The 27,777-nt window shown below is 37.7% G+C and overlaps 1 protein-coding gene and 1 long non-coding RNA gene across 2 annotated transcripts in view; one reads left to right on the forward strand and one right to left on the reverse strand.

The window, feature by feature from the left end:
• The window catches only part of kif6 (kinesin family member 6), a 102,757-nt gene that overhangs the window by 51,747 nt on the left and 23,233 nt on the right, over positions 1-27,777 (reverse strand). Inside the window, exons 7-11 of the mRNA XM_088354682.1 lie at positions 24,723-24,929; positions 23,666-23,809; positions 23,500-23,586; positions 12,795-12,898; positions 1,627-1,732 (exon numbers count right to left, since the gene is read on the reverse strand). Of these exons, the coding sequence (XP_088210808.1) occupies positions 1,627-1,732; positions 12,795-12,898; positions 23,500-23,586; positions 23,666-23,809; positions 24,723-24,929 (648 nt within the window). The remainder of the gene's footprint in view (positions 1-1,626; positions 1,733-12,794; positions 12,899-23,499; positions 23,587-23,665; positions 23,810-24,722; positions 24,930-27,777) is intronic.
• Positions 3,333-11,739, forward strand: LOC148351334 (uncharacterized). Its single transcript, XR_015852894.1, has 2 exons — positions 3,333-3,604; positions 9,949-11,739. It is a non-coding gene; the product is annotated as an uncharacterized LOC148351334 (long non-coding RNA).

Genomic DNA, 27,777 nt, shown 5'->3' on the forward strand with positions numbered 1-27,777 from the left:
AAAAGTATGAAACGATGTGGGAATGGTCTGGTAAAAGGGAATGTTAGGACAGAACATGCAGCAGCTTTTGGAAACATTTAAGGTCCATTAATAAAGGAGGTTTTGCTGTATTTTACTTCACGACACTTTAGTGTGACCGGAAAAAGCGTCTGTCATGCACGACACTATAACAGTAGTGCGAAAATATTGTAAAATGAATGTTCTTGTTTCATTCATATTCATATTTTTTTCATTCTATTAAATATTTCTCTCATTTGAAATATTGAGTAAAATACATAATAAATTAATATTTTTTTTTAATCTTAATATCATTTGTTGGTTGGTTGGTTGGTTGGATCCCTTAATCGGTAGGGTTGTAGGGCACCATTTCCTTTGGTGTATCTTGGGCAAGTACAGCCTAGTGGTAGCCATTCCTCTCCAGGCCAACACATGTTTCCACCTGGACTCGAACTGGGGACTTTTTGCATGTTAGGTGAATGTGCTAACCACTGCACTTGTACAATAAGGAAAAGTATTATTTCTTTTTTTGCAAAAAATATTGAATAGAAATGGTGTGAGTAAAACAATGTCACAGTTATAAACAATATTTAAAATTTAAAAAACAAATGTCATTTAATGTGAGTAAAAACTGGATAGTTTTGCACCTTTTCGCCATTTTTACTCGTTTGACAATGAATATATTTGTTTGTGCTTACTCTTCTAAACTTTTAAATTTACGTTTAAAAATGAGGAAAAAAAAATCAAAAACATAGACAGAAAAAAAATAGTAAATTAAAATGAGTTAAACTCCCCAAGACAAAAGATACCCAATTCTTACCCAATTGGCAGAAAATGTTGCTTTTGTTTTAAGAAAATATTCTAAATAAGCTAAAATAAGTTAAAACATATATATTTTTTTAAAACTTGAAATTAGGTTTGGGGTTTTTTTTCCAGCGTCGTAAAATTCCATTTTTTACAGTGCAAGCATCAAATTCTACTTTACTAGGTAGACCACTCAGAAAAAAAACAATAATAACTGAAGATCCGTAAATTACAAAATATTTAAACAATTTCATGCTGTCTGCAGGGGTCTCCAACGTAGTGCCAGCGGGCACCAAGGTGACCCCTAAAGAAAGCTTAGATGCTTCTTCTGAAAATAGCCCACTAGTGCTTGTGTCATGATTTTCTTGATTAAACTGAGTCTTTTTAATCTTACTTCAAATCATTAACCTGGTGATAACATATTAACAACATAGTGATAACAAGATACGCTGTTATTTTAAAAATACATTTCAAACTGGGTGCTCTTTGCGCTAATTACCAACAAAAAAGGTTGAAGACCACTTCTGTCTGACATTGAGAATATAGAAAGAGTGTGTGGTCTATGCCAAGAAAAATAGGCCACATCACAAAAGACATGATCCTTTTAAAAAAACTCAATATTTCAATAATAGGTATTTTTGGAATTATAAATAGGATGTATTATTGCAGTGTGAGAATGAACTGTTACAGTATTGCATTACAACCTGAGGTAAAAAAAAATATTACTCCTCTAGCACATTAAAGGTGAGAAGAAACAAATACGAGAAAGACAGATAGACAGGAAGAGCATTGACAAGGACAACCAAATTACTTTTAAACAGTCACCTTCAGCAGACAAAAACAATACTGTATTTTTCTCATGTCTGGTCCCAAAGTGAGTGTCACGCCCGGATCAGGATCATCAAGAAAAGCCATGACTGACTTTTCCAACCTAATCACACAGAAAGAATTTTTAAACCTCAGCACTTACAAGTTGTAATCAATCACACTCAGCACAAGCTCTACAGAGGAAATCGATATTTTAGGAGTTTTTCTAGTATTTAAAGTTGGATTTGTTCAAAGCCAATTGTTTACTTTCATTCGTGCTCCAGTTCCACTGGGCCAGTGAGATGATAAACTATCTCTGGATGACAGGCCAAACATTGGTTCCCCAAGTTTTGGAAGCAACCACTGGAAAGACCAAGAGGCATTGAGCTAAGCGGATCCCAAGAAAGCAAAAATCTTTATTTATTTTACGCAAACAATGATGGAGCAATGAAACCCTGCAGTTTTGTTTTATAATTCTGCATCTCCAACATTAGTGGTTTTCACAATAGAAATGGCTCTGCGAAGGAAAAATCCGTATCATACAAGATGAATGTGCGTGCGTGAGTGTGTGAAAAAACATTGTGAAAACAGTAGGTATCAATAAACCACTGGTGTCAATGTCAAATTGATGCAGGGCCAAGTTTAAAAGAATTGCTAAGAGCAGCGGGCCGAACTAAATAAATGCGCAATATTTTTTTAATGACGCATAAAGTTATTCTAAATAGACCCACTTAAAGCATAACAAATACTTACAATATGATCAGACAAAGTAATAAAGTAATATCTTTTTATGGCTCCGAGTAATCAGGACCAGAATGGAAACAGGACCCAATTGCGTTACGTTTCTCACAAGTTTTATCAAAAGAAAGAGAAAGGGTTGCACCCATGATCAGGTCGCTCTGAACGCGAAAGTAAATCTTCTGTGGCAAGCGATGGCAGTGTCGGTGACGAAAAAAACGGGCCAGTAGCCGGGACGGGAGAGAAAAAACGTGGTCGGGTCGGAAACGAGTAGTAAGCCAGGAGAGGAGAGTAGATAAGGTCGGGGACAAAAGAGTTCGAAGGCCGGGACGGGAGAGTAGACGTGGTCAGGATCGAAAACAGGTCGAAAAAGGCTTGCCTAGTGTTAACTGAGGTTCGCAGAAGGACTGACAAAAGGGGACAGATAGGAGTGGGTTTAAATAGGGACAGGCAGCCAATCAGAGTCCGAGGCAGTTGGCGCCAAAGGAGCAGGCACAGGTGATTCCAATCGGCAATCATGACAATCTTGTCTAAAAATGCCCATAACACAAAAATCAAAAGACAGAAGTCTGTAATATTCAGGCGCCATCAGTAGCCTTTAGTTTCTATTTTAGCAAAAGTGGGCAGATTTATTTCAAAGAAAAAATTATAAAAGCAATTTTCTATCGTTTACCCAACTGATAAAATAATGTCAGGACAAGTCGTCAAAAATATTTGTAAAGTTGGCCGTTTTGGGAATGTGCATTTCTCATAATTCAATGCAATGAAAATAACTTGTTTTTATATTCCTAAATATAAAAACAATCTTTCTCACACACACACACATAAAGTAACGTTTAAATCATCAGTGTAATTACATCTTTTGTACGTTTATCAATCTTATATTCTTTTATTGTGAAGTCGTGCTCAAGTGTGTTCCTTTTCCTGTTTTCACTGACGAATAATAAACCACGCCTACCGTTTGGGAGGTCTGTTCGACCAGAGATTCAGCCTCATGAGTATGTGCAGCTGCTACCACGATGTAGTTTTATAACTTAATATCTGTATTTTACTTGTGTAATACAGCCACCAAAGAGTCTTTATAATGACTAACTTTAACAATATTTATTTTTTGCCGATTCCGAAGGATTCGGATGAAGAATTGGTAGCACATGGAACAAAAGCACATGGAACAATGCTAACCGAGGTTAGCATCCGAAATGCTTTGGAATCGACTAAAAACGGGCTTCATTCGAACCAGATTGGTGTACTTGCTCAGGTAAAATGTATTTATTAATATATAAATTTGGAATGATTTTAAGATGAAGCCATTTTTACAATAAGATAAATTAAGTTTTTCCACTGAGGGCAGGAAATATTGTCGACAAGGTCATCCAAGACAATACGAATATTGTAATACTCAAACTAATAAGTTTGCGACGGATTCGGATGCAAAAGGTCACCTAAGACAATACTAATATTGTAAAAACTCAAACCAACTGGTTTGCGACGCTCCAGGTGACTGAAAACCCGCGCGGGAAGGAGGAGGGAGCGATTCCCCCTCAAACAATGGGTCGTAAAAAAACGACCCCCTCTGTGGAGGAAAACTTAACAAAAGTTAATTAAATAAACTGCATGGCTTCAGATAGTGTACACTGACTAAATTAGATTAAATTAAGCAAATTTTTGTGGGCCCTCTGTCTATGTCTCATTGTCCGTTTAATGTTGTGAAATGTTTTTGTCTTTCTTTCCTGTATTCTTATTTTTTCATGTCCTATGTGTTTGTCTGGCGCTGGCGTTTACTCAGCCCACGTAATTGACGAGTTGAAAAAAAAATAGAAAAAATTCGAAGAAAAAAACCAAAAAACGTCGCAAATAGTACTTTTTGGAATGAGAAAAACGTTTTTTTTTTTTTTAAAGAGTAAGACCGTTTAAAATGTATTGTTTTGGGTGGAACCGATAGCACATCTCGTAAGGAATCGAAAACGTTCACTTTTTGGAAAATTGGAGTTTCACACGAATGGTGGCAACGTAATGGCCGCGGGCCTATGGATTTCCCAAAAATATTTTTTTCCGGTCCAAAAATTTTTGGGGTTTTTCAATTGGAAAACGATAAATTCAGGAGTGAAAAGTTTAGAAAAATTATGTTTGAGTTATTTTAGATGCGTTAAATTAAGTTAATGCCAGAATAACACCAAGAAAAGATAAACATATTCCGGTTTACAGTTCAAAATTGGAAAATTAAGGACTGTAAAGAAGAGGAAAAATCCAATTGAGCGAATTGGAATAGATTAATTTGAGATGAAAGCATTTTTATACAAAATTATTGAAAAAGAGCGAATAAATATTTTCAATGAATATGGAGAAAAAATTCATTGAGTGGAATCGAATGAGTAAAATGACCCGTTGTAGATCAATACACGTCATTTTATATTAAATAGGTGAAGCTAAAATAGTAGATTTAATTGGTTTGAAGAAAAAAAACTTAAATTAAGTGAGATGGTTATATGTCAATTTCCCATTAAACTAGTGAGCTAAAAAGCCAGTGTTAGAGGGCGCATAAGGAAGGAATGTTATGTTGAGAATGGATTGTTGGCAGAGCAAGTAGGGAAGTTACAAATACGGAAAGATAAGGGTTAGTAAAAGAAAGTAAGAAGGGGAAAAGAAAGTAAACATTAAGGAAAAGAGAAAGAAGGAGCATACAAGAAAAGGAAGAAATGAGAAAGGGAAAAGTTAATTAAATGAAAATAATTCATTGAAAATTGGGTATGAACCATAAACATGATAGATATATCATCTAATCAGCTGCATCGCTTGTCCTCAGTGGGGTAGCGGGAGTGCTGGAGTCCATCCCAGCGATCATCGAACAGTAGATAGGGCACACCCTGAACTGGTTAACAGCCAATTGCAGGGCACACAAAGATAGACAATTCACTCGCTCATTCACACTTAGGGACAATTTGGACCAGCCAGTCCACCTGAAATGCATGTTTTTGGAATGTGAGAGTAAACCGGATAGCCGGAGGAAACCAACATAAGCACAGGGAGAACATGCAGGCTCCGCACAGGAAGCCCGATGACTGGATTTGAACCCACACAGGAGGTTCCCAGGACTTAGAGCTGTGCCACACACGTGCTAACCACACCGCCGTGCTGCACACACATATAAATATATATATACCGTATTTTCCGCACTATAGGGCGCACCGGGTTATAGGGCCCACCACCAAAAAATGGTTTTTGGTCCTATATCTTCCATAGATAAGGCGCACCGGATTATAAGGTGCTACAATGGGAACGTCGACAAAACAGTCAGATGATTCAGTCAAACTGATTACCCCCTTAACATTCCCAAAGCTTGCAAAGAAGCAAATACGTGTCGAAGACACGTGCGGATGCGGTGTCCGTACGATGTCACTCAAATGCATCATTTCAAATATCATTTGGAAGGTTAAAGTATTGGGATTCAAGAAATGCCGACCATTCCTTAGTTTCTATTTTCTTTTTCGCTCGCAACTTTACTGTGATTATGACAATAAACACTTGGAATTGAGTTTAATTCACTCAACTCATCACAGCAACATCAAGATCGTTCTAAAACAAGATACCGGGAAAATATAAAGCCGCATAGCTCACCTAAGTTCTCACGTTCAATAATGATACGCAATCATGGTCTTCTTACAACCGTGAGTGTAGTAAATCCAGGAGAGTAAAATATTTACAAAAACTGACTAATGAAACATGTTTCTTTATGGCGTAGTCTAGCAAGCTTGCTATTCAGTCATCTTTTTCGGCCAATTGCAGGGTTTGTTTTGGCCCTCTAGCCTATCCGAGGCTCCGAATAACTTCAGCCAATAGCGATCGAATTTAACGGATGATTGACACATCTTTTTCGGCCAATTGCAGGGTTTGTTTTGGCCCTCTAGCCAATCCGAGGCTCCGAATAACTTCAGCCAATAGCGATCGATTTAACGGATGATTGACACATCTTTTTCGGCCAATTGCAGGGTTTGTTTCGGCCCTCTAGCCAATCCGAGGCTCCGAATAACTTCAGCCAATAGCGATCGATTTGACTGATGATTGACACATCTTTTTCGGCCAATTGCAGGGTTTGTTTCGGCCCTCTAGCCTATCCGAGGCTCTGAATAACTTTAGCCAATAGCGATCGATTCAAATGATGATTGAAATTGGTTAGCCAATGAAACGCCGGTATATAAATCCCAGCATACACCGCGGACTACTCCACGTTCGGGGGAAAATCGAGTCGGCGACTGTTGCGTAAGTTGCGAGACCTTGCACTTTAATATTGAGCCATATATATGGCGCACTGTATTATAAGGCGCATGGTCAGCTTTTGAAAAAAATTAAGACTTTTAGGTGCGCCTTATAGTGCGGAAAATACAGTATGTATGAAATAATTTTAAAACTGAACTTTCAATAATGATAATGTGATAAATGTAAAAGAATAGATTAATAGAGATATTGTAGTGTACGGAATTTATTTTGCCCCTAAGGGATTTTGAATTCCGTAACTAGCTTGCTAGGAGATTTATGGATCTAGACAGAGATCTATGAGACCCCAAAATTTAGTGATACCAATATAAAAGTTATAAATCAGTGACAAATACAGTAGATATCTGCGTATTCATTCAGTTTTGATCATCAAATTATTAATGTATTTTCTGCATCTAATTGTTGATGGTAATGGGGAATGGCCAAAGGCTTGTCTTTTTCCATTTTCCACTTCTATACTTTCTTCTTTCCTTAACTTCTTTGTACAACATAATTCGTGATATCAATCATCAAAGCAAATGAGCCGTTTGAAAGCAAGCTTTCTTTAATGAATTGAGCCAAAAAAAAGCCGCTTGTCTAATAAAAACAGACTGACTTAACCTTCGCTCGACAACAATTACCACCAACAATGACGTACTCTCGAAGCGACGGGATCTCGTTAGCTAAGATCGGCGTGCAGAAAAATAAAAACTCATACTGCAAAACCAAAATAACGATGAAAAGTTTGTAGTGCAGTAAATCTTTGTTAAAGAATAATTAAATGATAATGACAATTTAAAGGAAAAAAGGTTGCGTCCCCAGCATAAATGCGTCTAGGACACAGGTACATGGGCAAATGAAAACACTGAGTGTATAATACAAGATAATTATACAGAATAGTTTAAAAAGAAATAATATTTAAGTAACCAAACTAATCATTTCTCGTTGAATATGCGAATAGCAAAAGGTTAAGAACTTTTAAGACGTGTAGTTTTGCTTCTAATAAAGCAAGGACGAGTAAAGCAAAGAAGATGACTGGAAACCGTCCATAATTTTAGTGTCCATCTTCTCGTTCGTTATAAATGGACAAATTCAAGAGAGGCGTAATACGTAAAAAGATAATCTCCTTAGCTTTTTCTCATTCTTAACAATAGAATCCTCTCAATAAAATAATGCACACAAAAGAGCAGGTGATCAGAATTATTTCAAATAATCAAAATTTTGAAAGAAGTTTGATAATGACGACAAATTAACACAGAAAAGAAAATTTGAGACTAGAATTCATTAATAACGTAGCTGAAGCTATTTCAGTCACTGAATGAAATGGTTTTTTTTTTTAAAAGAAAAGAAAAACACAAGTATTAATAGTCTGGCCTGATCATGGTCATTTGTATAGCCTTAATCACAAGGACTGCATAAAACTAAGACTATTGCGTAGAGCAAAGACTAACAAGTAAAAACAAAGACTGTCGCGCAGATTAAAAGATTATGATAATAATATAATATAAATACGAGTCAACAAGATAATTCATAAGTGACAGTATGCATTGCTTTATATTGAATCAATAACAAAAGATTGATTATGATTACAGAGAGAGGAAAATACAATGAGAAAGTTTTTGACATTGAGTTCGATTTGGCATTTTTTGAGATTTTCTTTTTTTAAGGTTGGTGTGAAGGTTTAGAATTTTGACGAGTTTTAGCCCAAAGGACTAGATCCTCTGGGAGGACAATTGATTCCACACTGAATTTTTTTTTTACAATGAGTGTTACGATTGACAAATGATTTATACATGTGTAACAAATACTGACTTATGGTTTGGTTAGTTAAAAGGAAACAGTGTCTATGGAAAATAATTTTTTAGAAGACAATGAGAAACAAATTGATCAATCCTGGAAAACATCATAGGAATTAAAAATAACGGATTAATTGATTTCGAGACATGTCATGATAATTTAAAAATATAACTGCACGGGAAATAAATGGAGAGAAATTGATTTAACTAAGATAATGTCTACTAGTACTTAAATTTAGAGAACATTTAAGACATTGAATAATCCGGCTAATTACTAAGACATCCCAGTACGTAAGCACGATAAAATTGATGAGACTCTAAGTGCCACTGAATTCCACAAAAGACTCTTTTTTTTTGAAAGTCAATGCACTCCCCAAAGGGCATATCAACCTGTCAAAAAGAGGTCATGGACAAAATGTTATTTGCTGTGATGGGGAACACAGTTGAGAAAAATTAACAAAGACATTATTCATCCATTGTCTGCGCCGCTTATCAACAGCGAGGCCAAGAGGGTGATGGAGAACATCCCAGCTGCGCTCATCAACAACGAGATCACGGGGGTGATGGAGCACATCCCAGCTGCTTTTCAGACAGCTAACAGGAGATACCTGGACTCGTTGTCAGTGGAACTGACAAATAAGACAATAAAGTCATTTCGTGTTTGACATGGACACATTTTGAAAAAGTACTTTTGATGGGCCAAAAGCAACATTCAAATGGTGAATGTAATGTGGAATACGCAAATCAAAGACTGAAAGACAACAACATTCAAGAATACGTCTGCTTGAAGTTATATAGAGTCTTGTTAATACAAAGTGTATATGTACGCGAGGAAGATTGATAAATTTGTCTTGCAAAATAATGAATGCTATCTTTTTTCACTTGTATTCATAAATATTGAACTTAGGTTTTAACTCAGGGGGGAAGTTTTGAAACATTTAGTAAAATAAGAGTTAAAACCTAGTTTTGTCCGCAATTGATGAAAAATTGTCTTCTGAATAAGCTCTCCATATAACTGTTTTTTGAAATTCACATTAGATAACACATTAAAAATCAAAAGAAAAAGCAAAGAAAAGTGCATACTGAATTTTTTCGAGTATGACCAATCCACAAAAGAGAAAACACTCAATTACTCAGATCAGGGTGAATGATTCTGACAAGGATAATGGTTAAACTGATTCAGTGACTTGAATTAGTAAAAAAGCAAAATTTGAGATTTAGAACTAACAATTTAAAAAATAAATTGTTTATCTTCGAGTTGGAGTTTTGGGATATAATGCTCAAAATGGATATGGCAACTTATAGTGGGTATTTTGCTTTCACTTATAATAAATATAAACATAACTTAAGAAAATATATGAATCTATAAATGAATTAGTTGTTTTTTAAGTAAATTGAGCCACAAGAAGTGTCTTAACAGGGGGAATAAAATATGGTTAGCATAAACTATTAAAATAATTTTTTTTTAAGTCCCTTTAACTATCCTTTTTTTATCTATAGCTTTCCCTAAATATCCATCCTACGGTACTTATTTCTGTTTCTCTCATCCACACAGGAGACAGTGACCCCTGCTGATGTAGTTCTGTCAGCCCAGGGAGCTTCAAACTTAACTTCTCTTTAAAAGGGCAGCGGTCCAAGGTGGACAAATGGATGATGGCTGGACACCGGCGGCCTCATCTCATCTACAACGCCGTGGCCCCCACTAAAGACGTGGACGGCTTCTATGTAGCGAACGAGCGCTGCATGTGCCTGGATGAGCCAACTTCACACGAACGGGCGCCACGAAAGACTAGGGTGTGATGCCATCGTGACCATCGCTCACCGTTACACATCGGCATCACACTCAAATTGCAGGCATCGTCATCGCCGCCACAGGAACTCCCAACATCATCACGTCCGCGCCAGGAGGCGTGGGGTGCTCATGAAAAACCGTATCAAAGCCGCCAATAATGTCCTAATCTATTCTCACCGAAAGAATAGGTATCGGACTTCACAACGATATCTAGAAAACTGATGGTCGTAAAAGTACCAAAATAAGACTCCAAAAACAGTGGGAAGAAAGGAGTTTGGTTCAATTTCTGCCATTGTTTTGTTGAAATCAAGACTTTAAAGACTGCTTTATTACATTGGTATCAGCTCTCACACATCACACAATTTCATTGATAATAGCCAGATATTCCACAAGTCTCACATACTTACACATCGGACCCCACAACTATAAACATAGTTACTGGGTTAATCAAAAATAACACCGATTAATTGATTGATTCTTTGATTGACATTTTTGTGTATTCTCTGTTTAAAAAAATACTTGGTTCAAATGCTAGGTCAAAAAACGTTTGACAATTGAGATAACATAAGAAAAAAAAGGGTCTTTTCACATGAATCAGATCGTGTAATGAACGTATTATGATAAGGTATTTACATTTACAAGAAAATACGTCTTATCACTCAAAGGTTTTTCTGATGCGGTTCGACATTAGGTCTCAGACTTAATGAAGGATCAATCATGGTAACAGGCGATATTTTAATAATGTTTTTGATTTAGTTTTTATTCCTATAGTAAGACATCCACACATTTTATCGATGCCGGTTGTCATATTTGCTAAAATGTAAAATTCAATATTTTTCTTAATGAAAAGGGGTTTGAAGGTTTGTTTATGCATACAATTTTTTGATAAATTGGCACCATGCAATTGTATTCTAACCTCTTGCCTAACTAGAGATGCTACAGTTTCGAAAAGGATTTGGGGGTTCTTTTCATTCTGTTTATTTTAATTCTCGCGGTCTCCATCAACGACCTTATAGTTAACGATTGCTTAACTAGAGATTTGTCTTCATTTAAAAAAAAAATAAACCACACTAAAAATAAGGCTACTTTTTGTTGTTCGTTTTAGTTGTCCAATTTTTTGTTCGTATGTTTTTGTATGTTTTTGTTTTATCCTCTGTTTTTCCAGAAAAAGACATTCCTTGGAAAGTTTTTTCCTTTTTGAAGGTTTTTGCCTCTCCGTGAAATTACCAATCTGATGTTCTCTTCTATAAAGTTCTTCGAAATTCACAACAGGGGGGTAATGTAAAGTTGGCCGTTTTGGGAATGTGCATTTCTCATAATTCAATGCAATGAAAATAACTTGTTTTTATATTCCTAAATATAAAAACAATCTTTCTCACACACACACACACACACATAAAGTAACGTTTAAATCATCAGTGTAATTACATCTTTTGTACGTTTATCAATCTTACATTCTTTTATTGTGAAGTCGTGCTCATGTGTGTTCCTTTTCCTGTTTTCACTGACGAATAATAAACCACGCCTACCGTTTGGGAGGTCTGTTCGACCAGAGATTCAGCCTCGTGAGTATGTGCAGCTGCTACCACGATGTAGTTTTATAATTTATTATCTGTATTTTACTTGTGTAATACAGCCACCAAAGAGTCTTGATAATGACTAACTTTAACAATATTTACAAGGTTGTGCTTGGAAACTTGCCCAAGTTGTAAGTGCATCGACCTAACATCAAGCAGCAAAAAAAATCAAAAAATGAAATAGGTACCCATTTTTAAATGCAACAGGTATATTTTTCTCAGTTTTGTGACTTTGTTTAGGGCGGTGATGGTCCTAGGGAAGAAACTGTCTGAACCTGTTAACCCTTGTTTTAAATTACCTGTAGTGCCCACTGGAGGGCAACTAGTCAAAGAGGTGGTGGCCAAGGTGAGAAGAGTCTTTTATAATGTTTTTGGCTCTGCTGTGGTATTGAAAAACCTTCCTGCAGGATGGATTTGGCCTGTGGGAGGACACCAGCGAGCTGCTCTTTTCCACAAAACATGCGCTCTAATTACAAAACATCATGGTTCCTCCGAGAGAAATTAGCCCAACATTATTCATATAATACATAAAAGGAGCAATAGGGAGATTTGACAGTACTCTTTACTCAATATTTCAACTTCCTATTATTCCAAAGTGGAAATATTTTTAACTTTTCAACAAATCAAGTCTTGAATGGATACATCTGAATTGGACAGCAGTGTAAGTTATCGACTATAAACCCTCAGCTCTCTTTTGGTATCATCGATGTCAATGTCCAGTCGCGGAAGTTTCATTTAAATTCTGAGTAACCATAACAAATGGTTGCCATTTGGTCCATTACGGCGACAACTACCAGCGACGACAACACAAAAAGACACATCTGTGTTGCGATGTGGCACCATTCTCAACAGCATGGGTACCCTGGAACTGCAGACTAGAAGTATGTGGGTTGCATTTTACTCGACGCAGCCCTCATTCCCGTTGGATTTTTTTAGGACAGACCTTACTTCTACCCTGAATGGTTATTTATTACAGAGTTAGCAGCAGAAGAAAATGATACTGCTTAGACATAACAAATACACAGCACATACTTTTTGATCTCTTCTGAAGTTAGCTGGTCATTTCTGTCCTCACCAGTCAGCAAAGTTAGTTCTTCCTTCAGAGAGTGAACTTCCTGCTTCAGGCGAGCAATCAACTGCAGTTAGAGAAAAAAACAAACATAAACAAAGGGGGTAACATAAAGTAAACCTTTTTTTGAAATGTGAAACAACATTTTAAAAGTGCACATTAATCCGGGTCATGTCACTGCAGCCAAGTGATGAGACAATCTTGTGGTTTAGCACTCTAATGCGTTCCGAGAAAGATGTAAGTGAGTCCATGCGGCAACAAGAAAATTAAGGAGGCTTAAGTTATTGTAAGAAAACTTTCTGCCTGTCCTTGCTGGCACGCATTTGCATCTAGTCAGTCTGATTTGCTCCGACTCCAATTTTGTTTTCTTTTAAGTATCACTTAAAGTTAGGTTTTCGTGGTATCTAGAGACATAACAGAGCACATAAATGGACAGGCTCAACGCTTTTTAACCTGAAAACCAATCACTAGAGGTAAAGGGAGAAAGGCACTCGCTGGTCAATGCGTCAGAAGATGCAAGAGTAGTGAAACATGAAACAGAAATATGTTATTGGGGGGGTTCTGACAGATTGAATTGTTTCATTTCCTGGAAGATAATTTAGTTCATTTTAAGTATAGTGTTCTTTATTTTTTCATCTCATCTCATCTCATCAGCCGTACCGCTTATCCTCATTAGGGTCGCGGAGGGGGCTGGAGCCCATCCCAGCCATCTCCGGGCAGTGGGCAGGGGACACCCTGAACTGGTTGCCAGCCAATCGCAGGGCACACAGGGACAGACAACTCATTCGCTCATTCACACCTAGGGACAATTTGGACCGGCCAATTCACCTGAAATGCATGTTTTTGGAACGTGGGAGGAAACCGGAGTGCCCGGAGGAAACCCACGCAAGCACGGGGAGAACATACAAACTCCGCACAGGAAGTCTGGAGCTGGATTTGAACCCACGACAGGTTCCCATGACATGAACTGTGCCGCACAAGCGCTAACCGCTGCGCCGCCGTGCTGCCCTTATTTATTTTTTATAAAGAAAAAATATAAATGTAGTTTAGGTTAGTAACATTTCTCTCAGTTTACAACAAAACGTCCCCAGTTTGAGACCGGGTGGAAACAGTTGTTGGCCTGGAGAGGGTTGGGTGCCACCACACTGTACTTGCCTAAGACACACCACAAGAAATGCGGCCCCTACAATCCCAGAGGTTAGGGGATCAAACAACAAAAGCTATAAAAATAGTAAAAGAAAAAAAAAGAGAATCATTAAGTTTAAAGGTGGAGGGCATCATCCTAAAACCTTTAAAAACATTTAAAAATGTTTTAAGTTAAATATTTTTTCTATAAATTCTGTGTTAACAATGCCCAACTGAGTTCAAAGAGCCCTCATACTTTTTTTCCACTGCGCCAATCTGCTTCTGTCCTTCTTTTGGCAAAGCTGTTCAAGATCCGTCTTAGGTAGGAGGAATAGGGGCTCGGGGGTAGAGGTGATGAGTGACATCATGCTCATTTTTTTATGTTTCTATTTGTTACTGTAGCAATCAATATATGACCAATGTTCAAAAATCATGAAAAATACTGAATGGTAGAAGAGGTCTGCTTCAAGTACACTAACTTGTACCCCAAGAAAGATGAGAAAAATAAAATAGTTTCTAAAAAACCGTATGCTTCTAAAAAATGTAAGGCGTGCCTTTATTACCCTGTCTAACAACCAAGTTTTGTTTTGTTTTCGTTATTATCGAGTCTGTAAACTTTTCACGTCCCCCTAAATAAAAAAATTAATACATTTTTGCACTGAAACAGCATCGTCAAAAGTGCTGGTGGGCAATGAACTGCCATGAGATATTTGAGGGCATGTTTATATGAGGCCAATCTGTTTCAGGGTTCATAAAGTTTTTTCATGGCCACATTCAAGCACTTTTGAGGCCCCTTGCAAAGCCAAATATTTAAATTTTTCCAGTACCTTCAAGGAGGAAATCCAAAGGAACGTTTTTTTTTGTTGTTGACTTTGGATGACTAAAATAAAGTCGCTAACTTACTTAATTTGTGATATTTTGAGCTGTTCCTGACTATGATCTATGATTTTCTTAATGTCAATGGGCTGCTATAAACTGACATGAATTTGGCCATTCTGCCTTAACAATGCATGCTCAGCTCGGCTATGTCACACTGGTTTACAAACACGGAATGGGCTCTAAAGGTGATGGTTAAGAATTGAGTACAATATGGGAAACAAAAAGAAAAAAAGGGACTGTAAGTATGAAAAGCAGAAAAATTAGCCAAATGCTAATTTTACTGATATTGATTGTTCCAGTGCAATTGATCTTTCAATCTTAGGGAACTGCTGATATTTTGCATTTTGCTTTACTTATTTTAATTAAGATTTTTTTTTGAGTGTTTTTCAGAGGATTTGTGTTCAAACGGAGTAAAATAGAATTGAAAATCATCATATTTTTTTGCATTTAATCATTCATCCAAGCACTAATAAGACAATATCTAAAAAAAAAAGGTTTTATTGTTTTGTATTTTCAGGGATTTTGTGTTGTTGTTCGACTTCATATCTGTTCAGTGAGTAAAAAAAAACAATATTGTTTCATATTATAGTATTCTTTTTTTAGATCCGTGAATATTTTAAAATTTATTTTATGTGTTTTGAGAGATCCCCTGCAAAATATATGACATTTCTAATGACTAAATATAGGGTGCATAATGTTTTATCATTATTGATAATATATCAATAAAAGAAACAAAAGAATCTGAGAAGCCGTTTGGGAGCCGAGCCAAAAGAGACAGTTTTCAAATGACAGCCACAATGACAAGCCACCACAGCAGGCTTATCGGTGTCATTTTTATGCACTTTTTTTTTCTTTTCTTCATGTATTGCGTGGTCTATAGAGTCAGGCTGCCAAGAAACATGGCAATGGCAACAATTGCAATCATTTTCAAGCACTGTACCCAAAATTCAAGCATTTTTCTGACCTTGAAAACACAACATTCAAATTCAACCATCTTCAAGGATTTCAAGCACCTGTACGAAGCCCGCTGTTAAATGCGTTGTTATTAAGCCTTCAAGTTTCCATTGTGTTTTGATGTCATTTAAATACATGCACGCGCATAATAAACAAGCTTTACACAAGCTGCAATGATGACACGAGCCAGAGGGTTGCTCACGTGTAAAAAAAGTTCCAAATTCCTCTAAGTACTGTTTTTCTTATTTCTGAAGCAAGATAAGTAACGGTGGGGTGGCCATTTTAATAAACAACACTTTCACTCTCGCCGCCATCAAAGACGCCATCTGGACCTCCAGAAACCTTGTTAGAATATGATATGGTGAAATTGTGAATGTGTTTAATTGCTGTTAAAAGTGTCGATAAAAAATGTTCAAATAATAATAATAATAATAATTTCCTTTGTATTGTCATTCTTTGTAACGATGTACACAGAACGAAATGTCGATACACCTGACCCGTTGTAGCGGGTCGACCTCATATTGTTATAAATATGATATAATGAAATTGTGAATGTGTTTAATTGCTGTTAAAAGTGTCAATAAAATTGTTCAAACCAAAAAACCCTCAACTCATCATAAAGGGGAGTACTGTGATGAAAAAAAGGAGACAAAACTGACTTAAAAAACTGGCGGCCCATAACGCTTTTAAACGTGGACTGTAAAATCTTCAGCAAGCTTTTAGCAACACGAATGTCTGTATTCTTGGGAGACTTGGTTGATTTGGACCAAACCTGTGCCATAGTGGGAAGGAAGATCAGCCACAGTCTCATGCTGATCCGTGACACCATCTGTTATGCGAGAGACAGAAACATGCGACTAGTGGTCCTGAACCTAAACTTTGAGAAAGCCTTTGACCGAGTCTCGCACCAATCTTCAGGGTACTGCAAAAATGTGGTTTTCCCCAAAAATACATCAAGTGGGTGGGACTGCTATATTGAGACATCTACAGCAAATTCATGATTAACGGGAATTTATCGGAAGCAGTAGAGATCAACTGCGGTGTACGTCAGGGTTGCCCTTTATCTCCCCTTCTCTATGTTCTTTGCATAGAACCTTTGGCACAGATTTTAAGAAAAGATAGAATTGTCGAAGGGATCAATATCCCAGGAAGTGGGGGACAAATTACAAAGTGTGTTTTGTACATGGATGATTTTAATATTTTATGTACTGACCTCTTATCAGTTAGAAGAGCCCTTGACTCCACTGACCTGTTTGGGAGGGCGTCTGGGTCAAGGCTCAAAAGAGAAAAGTCACGAGCGAAGTTTTATGGACTGTGGACAGAGACAAAAAAGGCAGGACTCCCGCTGTTTGTGTTAAAGACAGACCAGAAAATTCTAGGGATAAAATTCAATGCGAATGGAGGAGGCGAGACCAACTGGGACGATGTGACAAGGAAAGTTAGTCAAAGGCTTGGTTTTTGGACACTAAGAAAACTAACAATAGAGGGAAAGGTCCTAATCATCAAAGCGATCATCCTCCCATTACTTTTATCAATCAGTTTAGTTTTTATGCCCAAAAGAAACGTGCTTTTACAACTGGACCGAGCCATCTTTCACTTTATCTGGGGCTCAAAGTGGTAAAGGATAAAAAGAGCTACAATGAAAAAAAAAAGGAAAAAGGGAGGGAAGGGGTGCCTGACCTCCAGCTCTTCCTGGGGAGCAAATATGTCTCCCTCCACATCCAAAACGCTGTGGGCCCACCCAACAGCACGAAAAGTCAAGCGATGACCCGGTTCTGGATGGGCTCGTACTTGCGGAAGCTAAAGCTTGTACCAAAAAATCACTTGATACCAGTGTCCTTTAACTTGCCACCAACACATCTTTTTATTCGGGACTTTTTAAAGAAGTTTGATTTAGAAACACAAGAATGTCACACTTTACAAATTATTATTGCTATTGTGCAGGGGCGAGCAACAGTGAGTCCTGTGCGGGGGCTTGCGTTTGGGGAGTCTACAACGGTCTGGAGCAACATGAATCATCCTGCCCTCCCAAACAGACTACGGGACCTGTCATGGATGGTGGCTCATGAGGTTCTCTCAGTCAGAGCCGTAATGCACCACCGAGGAATGTCAGCGATTTCGACCTGCCCTCGACCAGGCTGTGGCGCCCAGGAGTCGGTCAGGCACCTTTTTTGTGAGTGCAGCGCTGCCGAGGACCTGTGGGCAATGGCCGGCCACCTAGGAAAATTCCCGGACTTGCCAACAGGGTAGGTCCCTGACGCACAGTACGTGCTTTACGGGGTGAGTCGGTCGAAAAGGTCACAGAACGACTTTGTCAAGGACTGGCTCACTCTCGCCACTATCAAAGACGCCATCTGGACCTCCAGAAACCTGTTGGTAAGGAGGTGCAGGCAGAATGGCTGCAGATACCATACAATCTGCGACCGGCAAGCCTAGGACGCAGCCATAAAGAAGAATCGTCTGCACCAACCCGGAGGAGGGAACCGGAGCTCCATTGTGGGGGTCCTGGCAGCAACGGCCTGGCTATTCGTGTGGTTGTGGAAAGTAGAAGAAGGGAGAGGACCCATCTGGGCATCCCGGGCAGAGGATCTGGGCATCCCTGGCAGAGGACTGGAGGATGCTGCTTGGGAGGGTGGGAAGAAATTCCACTTGAGAAGACAGAGCTAAGCCCCTGCACAATAGTATTGCCCTTTACACATTGGTTAACTGCTGTTAAAAGTGACGATAAAAATGGTTCAAGCCTCATATTGTTAGAATATGATATAATGAAATTGTGAATGTATCTAATTGCTGTTAAAAGTGTCGATAAAAACTCATATTGTTGGGATATGATATAATGAAATTGTGAATGTGTTTAATTGCTGTTAAAAATGTCGACAAAAATTGTTCAAACGTCATATTGTTAGATATAACGAAATTGTTAACATGCTTAATTGCTGTTAAAAGTGTCGAGAAAAAATGTTCAAACCTCACATTGTTTATTTGCTGTTAATAGTGTCAATAAAATTGTTCATACCAAAAAACCAAAAAAAATGATTCTTGAATAACTGCACTGACTATCAAGATAAGTACAACTCAAAAAAGATTCTTGAATAACTGCACTGGCTATCAATGTAAAAGAAGATGTCTAAATGAAGAGACCCGAGTTTGGTTTTGGACAAGGAGTCATCACACCATAAAAATATTCATCTCTCAACCGCCTTATGTTTTATTTTTTTCAGCCAAAAATCTAGTAGCTGACGTTGCAAACCCAAGATCAGCTGCCTATACCTTTTTTGGACCATGTGGTCTGATGTACACTCACAGCTGTATCCTTAAAACCTGACCACCAACGGTCGGATAGCACCATCAGCAGTAGTTTATTTTGTCCGGCAGATCTCACACTGGTACCACAGCTCTGTGGCCAAATTTTAAATGCTTAGAAAAAGTACTACACATTTGTGACGAGTGATGTCAGCTTTGAAACTGGCAGTCAAGAGTTAGACAGTGCACTGTGTCAACGTAAGTGGCCCAAACAAATTACTAAAAAAGTACCCTTATTAAGTGAAAACTTTAATTAGCTTAGCACCGGACAAAAACAGTCAAGACTTAAAGAGACACAAATTGTTCGCTTTTTCTCTCTCTTCAAAATATACTGTTTAACTACAGGTTGTATCTTAAATTCACAACTATTACATAGTTAGCCACATACAAACATGCCACAATTATGGGTCCCTATTTATGGGAAGGTAAGGGCATGTTTTCTCAAAAAAACTAAACACTGGCTTTTGTTCACAAACAAAATAATAGCATTGGAATTTGACAAGTGCAGGGAGCAAAGCAGCGCCAATACAAAAATAAAACTAGCTAAGCAATGGAAACACCCAGATGGTAGATATCTCTCCACTGTCATGTGGAAAGGTATGATTTTTATAGTAGATAATTAGATTTGAAGAAGAGAGGTTTAGGTAAATCAGTACGTCCCTCTCAGTATTGTATCACGACTCAGTTTAACTCAATGTATCATAAGTATGGCTTTGCCTCCATGGACATGATAATTCTAACATTGAGGTCATGGCTTTAAGAAAAAAAAAGACAAAATACACATTGTTAAATTTGGGTTTTGAACAAACCGTAGTGCTGTTGAAGACGTTATACGTGTCTACAACCATTTTGACTGCATATTTTACTGTGAAAGATAAACCACATCAAAAGGACTACAGTATATTCAATTTTCTGGGTAAGAAATAAATATGTGTTACTCCAAATCATTTATGCAGCCATTTTGGATAATCGGTTTACCATTTTTGTTAGTCAACAAAAACTTACCCGGAGTAATTGTTTATTGAGTGAAGTTTTCAGCTAGTAAAGAATATTTTCATTTTTATTTTGAAAGAATTAACATTAAAAGCTGGGCTGTATCTGTATGTACAGTATGTGCATCTGTAGTGACGTACACTGGTGGTGTGGTGCACACTTACTGTAAGTTCATATGGATCGTGTACTTTATGTAACAGGAAGCTGCTAGACCAGGGGACTTTTTGACCCAAAGAAACAATATAGCAAACTAGATAATTCCCGCGGCAATTGTAGGAGTTGTGATTGATCTGGAAGATGATCCTGGCATGTAATCTAACCCTGGTTGTTAGCATTATGAGTTAGCATAAAGATTTTAACTCAGAAAGAGGTTTCTGTCATTTTTTAATTGGTTCTGTGCTACGCCAGCCCAACACTTTGCTAGCGGCGCACATAGCTGTTAGCATCCTCTCGCTAGCATACACTCTTTGGAATTCACCATTTACCCATGGTCAAAGGTAATGTGGGTCGGGCCCCCTCAAGCCACCCCGGACAGTCTCTGCTTACTATGACAACTTCTGGTTAAGCCCTCGTTTCCATGGCTACCCATTGAATTGATTGGGCCAATGTATTCCGGATGGGAGATTCTCAAAATACATTAGTCCGGATGGGGACTTTTTTTGGTCTCCGGGGCCCCTAGCGTATCGTATTGTATCGCTTATCTCCCAGGTGGGCTGGAATTTTTGGTACATGAATCGTTGGGCTAGTCCAAAAGTTCTGGGAGGAGTTACCGGACAAAATTTTTTGTCAGAAGATAGATATAATAATAAAAAGATCTCGGGGGATTATATTAGTTGTGCTTGCTTACAGCACTTGGCAATGTAGTCGTGCCTTGCTGAAGCAATCACAACTAAATATTTTGATTTCTTTTTGAGAGAGAGAGAGAGAGAGAGAGAGAGAGAGAGAGAGAGAGAGAGAGAGAGAGAGAGAAAGAGAGAGAGAGAGAGAGAGAGACCAATACCATATAGCTTAAAATGAATTTCATCAAAACCGACTCTCCAGATAAAAGATAATTTTTCAGCGTATTTTATTTCATGTCATGTTAGATGATTTGGTAAAATTTACAATATAATAACAATGCCTGAGCCTGTGTCCTATATCAATATAATTATACCAATTTAAACTCGTCTCGCTCCCGCAATTACTTAAAATCATTGCGGCTCATTTTGACTTTCATTTTTTTCATAAATTATGGTTTCAAAACAAACTATTTTGTTTAGATGACACAAAACACTGCAAACGAGGAGACTGACGTAATTACCTTTAGTGTAGACAGCGCTAAGCAGAGAGAAATACGTGCGCTGTGTGCATAGCTTAGCCCACCCCTATCGCTCATCCTAACAAATTGCTTTTTGTGCTTGGCTGGTGATTCTGGATGTTAACAGTTTGTCTGTGGGTTTTCATCAGAAAGCGTCTCAACAATGAACATGAATTGTTTAATGAGCTTCCATATAAAGGATTCCAGAGTCACTTACAGCCAAAACGGGGCCTGTTGGTGTGACACCTTGACTGTAAACAGTAGCGGGCAGTACGCTCTTTATGTAACGGGTGTAATAATTGTTTCATTGAAATTCCTGCTGAAATATGTGTACAGTTTTTGGTAAATATCCTGCAATGATGAGTCCAACAGTGCCATCTGCTGGTATGGGGTGGGGATTTGTGGGATTTTTAGTGGGACAAGTACACCGCGGTTACATTTATATACTGGACCAAACCAATTTATCAAAATTGGAATTGTATTGATGAGATTTTCATGAGTAGACCATGAAATTCGAACTCTAAGCTGCGGCGTTCATCCCAAGCTTTCAACCCTGCAGCTTATGCAATCATGCGGCTAATTTATGCAATTGTTTTAACAGCCGCCAGGCACCGGAGCAGTAGAGGTAAGAGTGAGACACGTGGAATGTATGTGTCGAGTAAGATGCAAGTTTAATGTAACTTCGTGCTTTTCGCACGGACAAACCCTCATCATCGAAAATGTGTCAATCGAAATGGGTGCACTAACTACCATATTGGAATAATTTTACAAGTCTATTTATTTGTAAACGAAAATAATGTGGCAAAACGAACGGATTACAAGAAGCAACGTGCAATGAAGCAGATGTTTCAGGCATATTCCTATTTATCTGTCTATCTGTTATTTGATATGGTTGGATTCTATGGATTGTCCTTGATGTAACAAAGCCATGTTTGCGTACATTCAACGAATTTGATTATGGGCAGGGCACATAATTGGTGTGTTACGCCAGGTTTTATCGTTTTCTGGTATCTTGTTTCAGACTGATCGTAAATGTTTCTCTGATGAGTTTATTCTGAAATCAGATCTTTAATGAAGAGTTTAATCTTTCCAATGATATGTGGCATGACATATTTCAGTGACTGGTGACATCGTACAGACACAAAAAATCGGAACGTTAAGGGGGTTAAGGTACCGTCTATAATTAAAACGTTTTTGTGTACCGTCTTTCTTTGTAAATATCTCATGCTTTAATGTGTGCACATGCGGTTTATAGTCATGTGCGGCTTACGTATGTACAAAATGTTTTTTCCTTTAAAAATGTACTGGGTGCGGCTTATAATCAGGTGCACCTTATAGTTCGAATTTTCCAGTTATTTTATATTTCCAGCCATATTTACTCATAAAAACAGGCATATATAGCTTGCGAGCCATATGTTCCCAAACCCTGTGCTAGACACACAACTACACTAAGGCACGACTACATTGCCAACAGGCCCCGTTTTGGCTGTAAGTGACTCTGGAATCCTTACAATATTCAATATGAATATTTGCTGCGGCAGCCCACACAAGGTCTAGTTGCACACTGTTTGAGAAGTACTGACTTTTTCAATAATAAAATGCAAAAAAATGAACTATGAAACTTAGTCTCAAGCTTTCAAAAATCTGCAACATCTGGATAAAAAGTGAAACGTGGGCTTTGAGTGTGAAGCTTAGACTCTTTGTTTCCAAATAAAGCCAGACAGAATGTAAACCCAACGCTTTTGTAAGATATGGGGGCCTCAATGTCAAAACCAAATTAAAGTAATGTCAACAAAAAAGGGGGTGAAATATGCTAATGTAATGTTAAAATGTAAAAAGGGGACATTGAAAAAATTCGGTTTTGTATCACTAGAGAAGGCACTTAAACACATAGTAGATTACGAATTTCCCTGCGGGGATGAATAAAGTATCTATCTATCTATCTCTATCTACACCCAGTGCTAGTTTTTTAAGCTGATCTCATTTGCTGATCAAATCAGGGATCAGAATCCAAGTGAAAGGCCTTGCTGCGGTTGCAGATGTGCTGTCAGTGGCTTTAAGTGGCAGTACTTATATTTATAACCAGTAAGTTATTGAAGAGTATGCAGCTGTCTTACCAAGGCAGGATCAAGTTCTTCATTCAATATTGCCTCATTCTTAATGATCGCCACACGCTGGGAAAAGCGACACGTAGAGATAGACTCCTGCATTTTGTGTATGGTGACAATGAGTAAATAAATCACAAAAGGTGTGATTTTGCAGTGCTGCGGGAGTATGTCTTACGTGGAGGTTCCTTGAGTTAACTGCCAGGGTAGCAATCATTGTAGTCTGGCAGTTGCCTCCAAGGCTGTCTCTTAGCACAGAGGTCAGCATAGAGTTCCTATATGGAATATGGCAGCGATTCTTCTCTGAAAGGGCAATGATGACCTGAAAAAATAAAGGAACAATGAAACTAACACGTTACAAAGGAAGGAGTCCTGTTACTGTCATTACTACATGGTGCATTGCTACGTGATACTCCGCTAATTTGCAAATGAAGATCATTCATTTTAGTGTGCCCTCTTTGTTGACTACTCTTACATTACTTATGTTGTACCCTAAAGGGTGTTTATATTTACCTACAAAAAACAGCTCAATACAGTTATGGTAGCGCCATCTCAAGCACAGAGTAAGAGAATGCTGAAATTCTCCTCATTTAGATATTCGCCGTACCATATATCCTCGCATCCAAGCTGTATTTAAAACTATAAAATATAATACTGAAATCAGGGGGTCAGTTTCTCTGCGCGTATTTGGTTTAGTGTCACCATTAGTGAATGGTAGGCAGTGCTTTGCGAGGGGGGTGTGGCTTACAAAGGAAGAATGAACTAATGGAAAATCAATGTGGCACACAGGAAAACAGAATTTGCAGTAAAAGTGTGCTGAATTTGGGTATTTATATTTGTAAAAAGGTTTTTGCAATACACCATGCCTGGAAAAAAATAATACCCAGAAATAGAAAAATATATCTTTAAGTGATTTGAAGCCCAGAGACAAAATGGATATGGAGTGTCTCTTCATTGGCTCTCAAGATTGCTTTTGATTTCCTTTTTTTAATCTATCTTTTTCATCATTCGTAAGCATATCCTGTCCTTTATTAAGGAAAAGAGAATTTTAAAACTGTGACGGGTGCTTGCATTGAAAAATGGGATGGTTACACCCATGATTGTGACTAAGTATGCTTTTTTCAGTAATGAGCCCATCATTGAAAAGGAATAGACTGTATGAAATAGCGGACGGTTGCTTATAAAAATATTTGGTGCAATATTTTAGGATTGCTGTAAAACAACATTACTTTTACCTGCTCTAAGTAATGGAGGGAGAGGTTGATGTATTTGGCCTCAGTGAGCAACTGTCCATTCAGGCCGGTCTTGCTGACACGGTCCGACCCAGCCAGATCCACAAGGTGGAGCTTGGAGCGCCTTAGAGTGGCAGAACCAGGCTCACGTCTACACAAATGCACAGTGAAAATGCAGTGGGATCGTGTGGAGGCCTGGTTCATAGGAGTCTGAAAAATAGAACGGAAAGGACAGAAAGGCAATTGTGTTTTGAGAACTGGAATGGCCTTGCAAACAAAATAATACATTTGTTTCCATCTGTGATTCATTTATTTTTGCATGCTTCTGCTGATTAAACCTACTGAGTAGCATGTGGAAACAATGAGCAGCAAACTGATGGAAAGTTTCCAAAAACCTTTAAGAGGGTCACTCGGTAGTGGAACTTATAGCAGGTGGTGATTCTGCACTAGCAAGGTTCATTAACAAAGACAAGATTTGAAGTCATTAACTACATAGCCCAGCACCACTTACTCCATTATATGCGCTACATTTGAATTGGAAATCAATGCTAATCAAATTAACTCTATGCGTAGACTATTCATTTGTCACAGGTTTTACACATTGTATTATTGTTAGAGAGTAAGGAGAATGATGAGGAAAAATACCTCAGAAACTGTAAAATGTATATGTAATGTGATTCAAACAATGTGATCATTTCAAATGCAATAACAAATTAAATAATCAATTAGATAGATAGATAGATAGATAGATAGATAGATAGATAGATAGATAGATAGATAGATAGATAGATAGATAGATAGATAGATAGATAGATAGATAGATAGATAGATAGATAGATAGATAGATAGATAGATAGATAGATAGATAGATAGATAGATACTTCATTCATCCCCGGAGGGAAGATAATGACTTTAAATGATTGATATAAGAAGCATCCAAAGGTATTTTGGGTACTCGTCTCTTTTAAGCCTTCAGCCTTAACTGCTAATCCCCTTTTTCTTATCAGGTTTGTGAATTCTGTGATGTGATGTTTCTTGCAACACGATTTAAAAGAAAAAAAACATGTGATATAGGAAAACATGAAAACTACACACAGGGAGGTTGCTTGCTGGAATTGAACCCAGGAGAGAAACGGATGGTAAACCAGTCATCCACCATTGCAAACTTTGTCCAGAACAGTGTTTATGTTTATTTGGTAAGCCTGGGGGCACTCCAGGGGTATGCATTTAAATCTGATTTATAGATATACAATTGCTTTAATGCAAAAATCCTCCCACTACGCCCATCAAAAAAATAAAATAAGAACCAAATGTTATTGCATTATGTTTGTAATATTTTAAAGGATAGATTTTAACATGTTATCATGACATATGTTAGGTGTGTGCATGGGACAAAGCAAAACTGACAAAGAAATTGAATAATAAATTGAACACTCATACATTTCTAAATCGATATTTTCTCCACCGGCACGGCAGCTGGGTGGTTAGCGCACAGTGCCACAGCGCAGAGGCTGAGGGTTCAAATCTAGCTACCGCAGCCTCCTGGTGCAGACTTTGCAGGTTCTCCTCGTGCCTGCGTGGGTTTCCTCCAGGCACTTAGGTTTCCTCCCACATTCCATTGTCAGGTATTGGCCGGTCCTAAATGTCCTAAAGTGTGGATGAGCGAGTGAGTTGTCTGTCTCTGTGTGCCCTGCAACTTGCTGGCAACAAAATCAGGGGGTTCCCTGCCCACTGCCAAATATGGCTTGGATGGGCGCCAGCGCCCCTGACACCCCAGTGAGGATAAGCAGCACAGAAAAAGAACGGATGATGTTTCCTGGTTTTGGGGAATCTTGTAGAATATTTCCATGTTTAAATAGTGAACATATTTTTGGTCTTATGTTTAATGGTCTCTTTAAACAGATATATAATAATAGGAAACTTTTTAAAAAATCTTTATTTTCAGGCAGAAGTAACCAGCATCACAAGGATGTATTTCAGGCAAACATAAAATAAAATATATTGTTTGTCCTTTTATTATTGTAGGAGTGCAAGGGATGATAAAAAGGGGGTACATTTTTTGATGTATTTTGCAATAAAATGAAATTAAAATGGGCTCTCTTTAAATAGGCAACAATACCATTAATATCTGCTTAAAGACACTGGCAGAATTAATTATTTTAGTGCTGGCTTTTCTGTTTAATATTATGAGCATATGGTTGTAAGTTCTATTTGATTTAATGTTGTGTTTCTTTTCAAATCTAACAATGAATTTTTTTTATCCACAAATCAGTTCATACAAAACATGTATATTTATGTGTTATACTTATGTAATTATCTTTAATGAAAACGTGTATCTGATTCCTCAAGAACCTGACTTCATAGCAAAGAATGAGATGCGTACTAAATTTAACAGACAAAAATGAAAATAAAAAGTGTCTGTCAGGCCCAACTTAAGAATAATTGCATTATCAAAACATACCCTCACCCCTACTTGTAAGATTACAGCTGTCTAATGGGATCCTTGACAGCACAAGAAGAAGCTTTAATAACTTAAATCTGTGAATATGGTCCTCTCAGTTAAGGTTTTCAAGTCAAGTGTGACATGTAATTTTAAATGATAACATTTGTGTATCTTCATCTAGTTTGCAAAAAAAAACACACATGGTTATCCTTTGAAGAAATATGTGGATTTGTAATTTTTGGCCTGAATGGACCACACAGCAAGGATCACGGATCAACACATTGTTAATGCAGCACATGTTGACCACACGTTGCGTACTGCAAAATGATCAGTTAGAAAAAAGTGTAGTAGAATGAGTCTACTAATTGTCTTTCTATGTAAAATGTACTTGTTTTTTTGGCATATACCAGAGGTCTAAAACTTAATTGACTTGCGGGGCCATCGGCGCTAAGGTTTGGATGAAGTTGGACCACAAAAAAAGTTCTGGTAAAAACATTGAATTGTTCTCGAATATTGCTTTCCTAAAATGCTGTACAGAAAATGAGTTTTAAAAAAAATTATTGAGAATCAAAATCAATCGATTTATCGTAAAAAGATCCACTAGGGTTGGACTTA

Source organism: Urocampus carinirostris, chromosome 15, assembly GCF_059441175.1.
Source record: "Urocampus carinirostris isolate Australia breed hairy pipefish chromosome 15, RoL_Ucar_1.0, whole genome shotgun sequence".
Classification (NCBI taxonomy): domain Eukaryota; kingdom Metazoa; phylum Chordata; class Actinopteri; order Syngnathiformes; family Syngnathidae; genus Urocampus; species Urocampus carinirostris.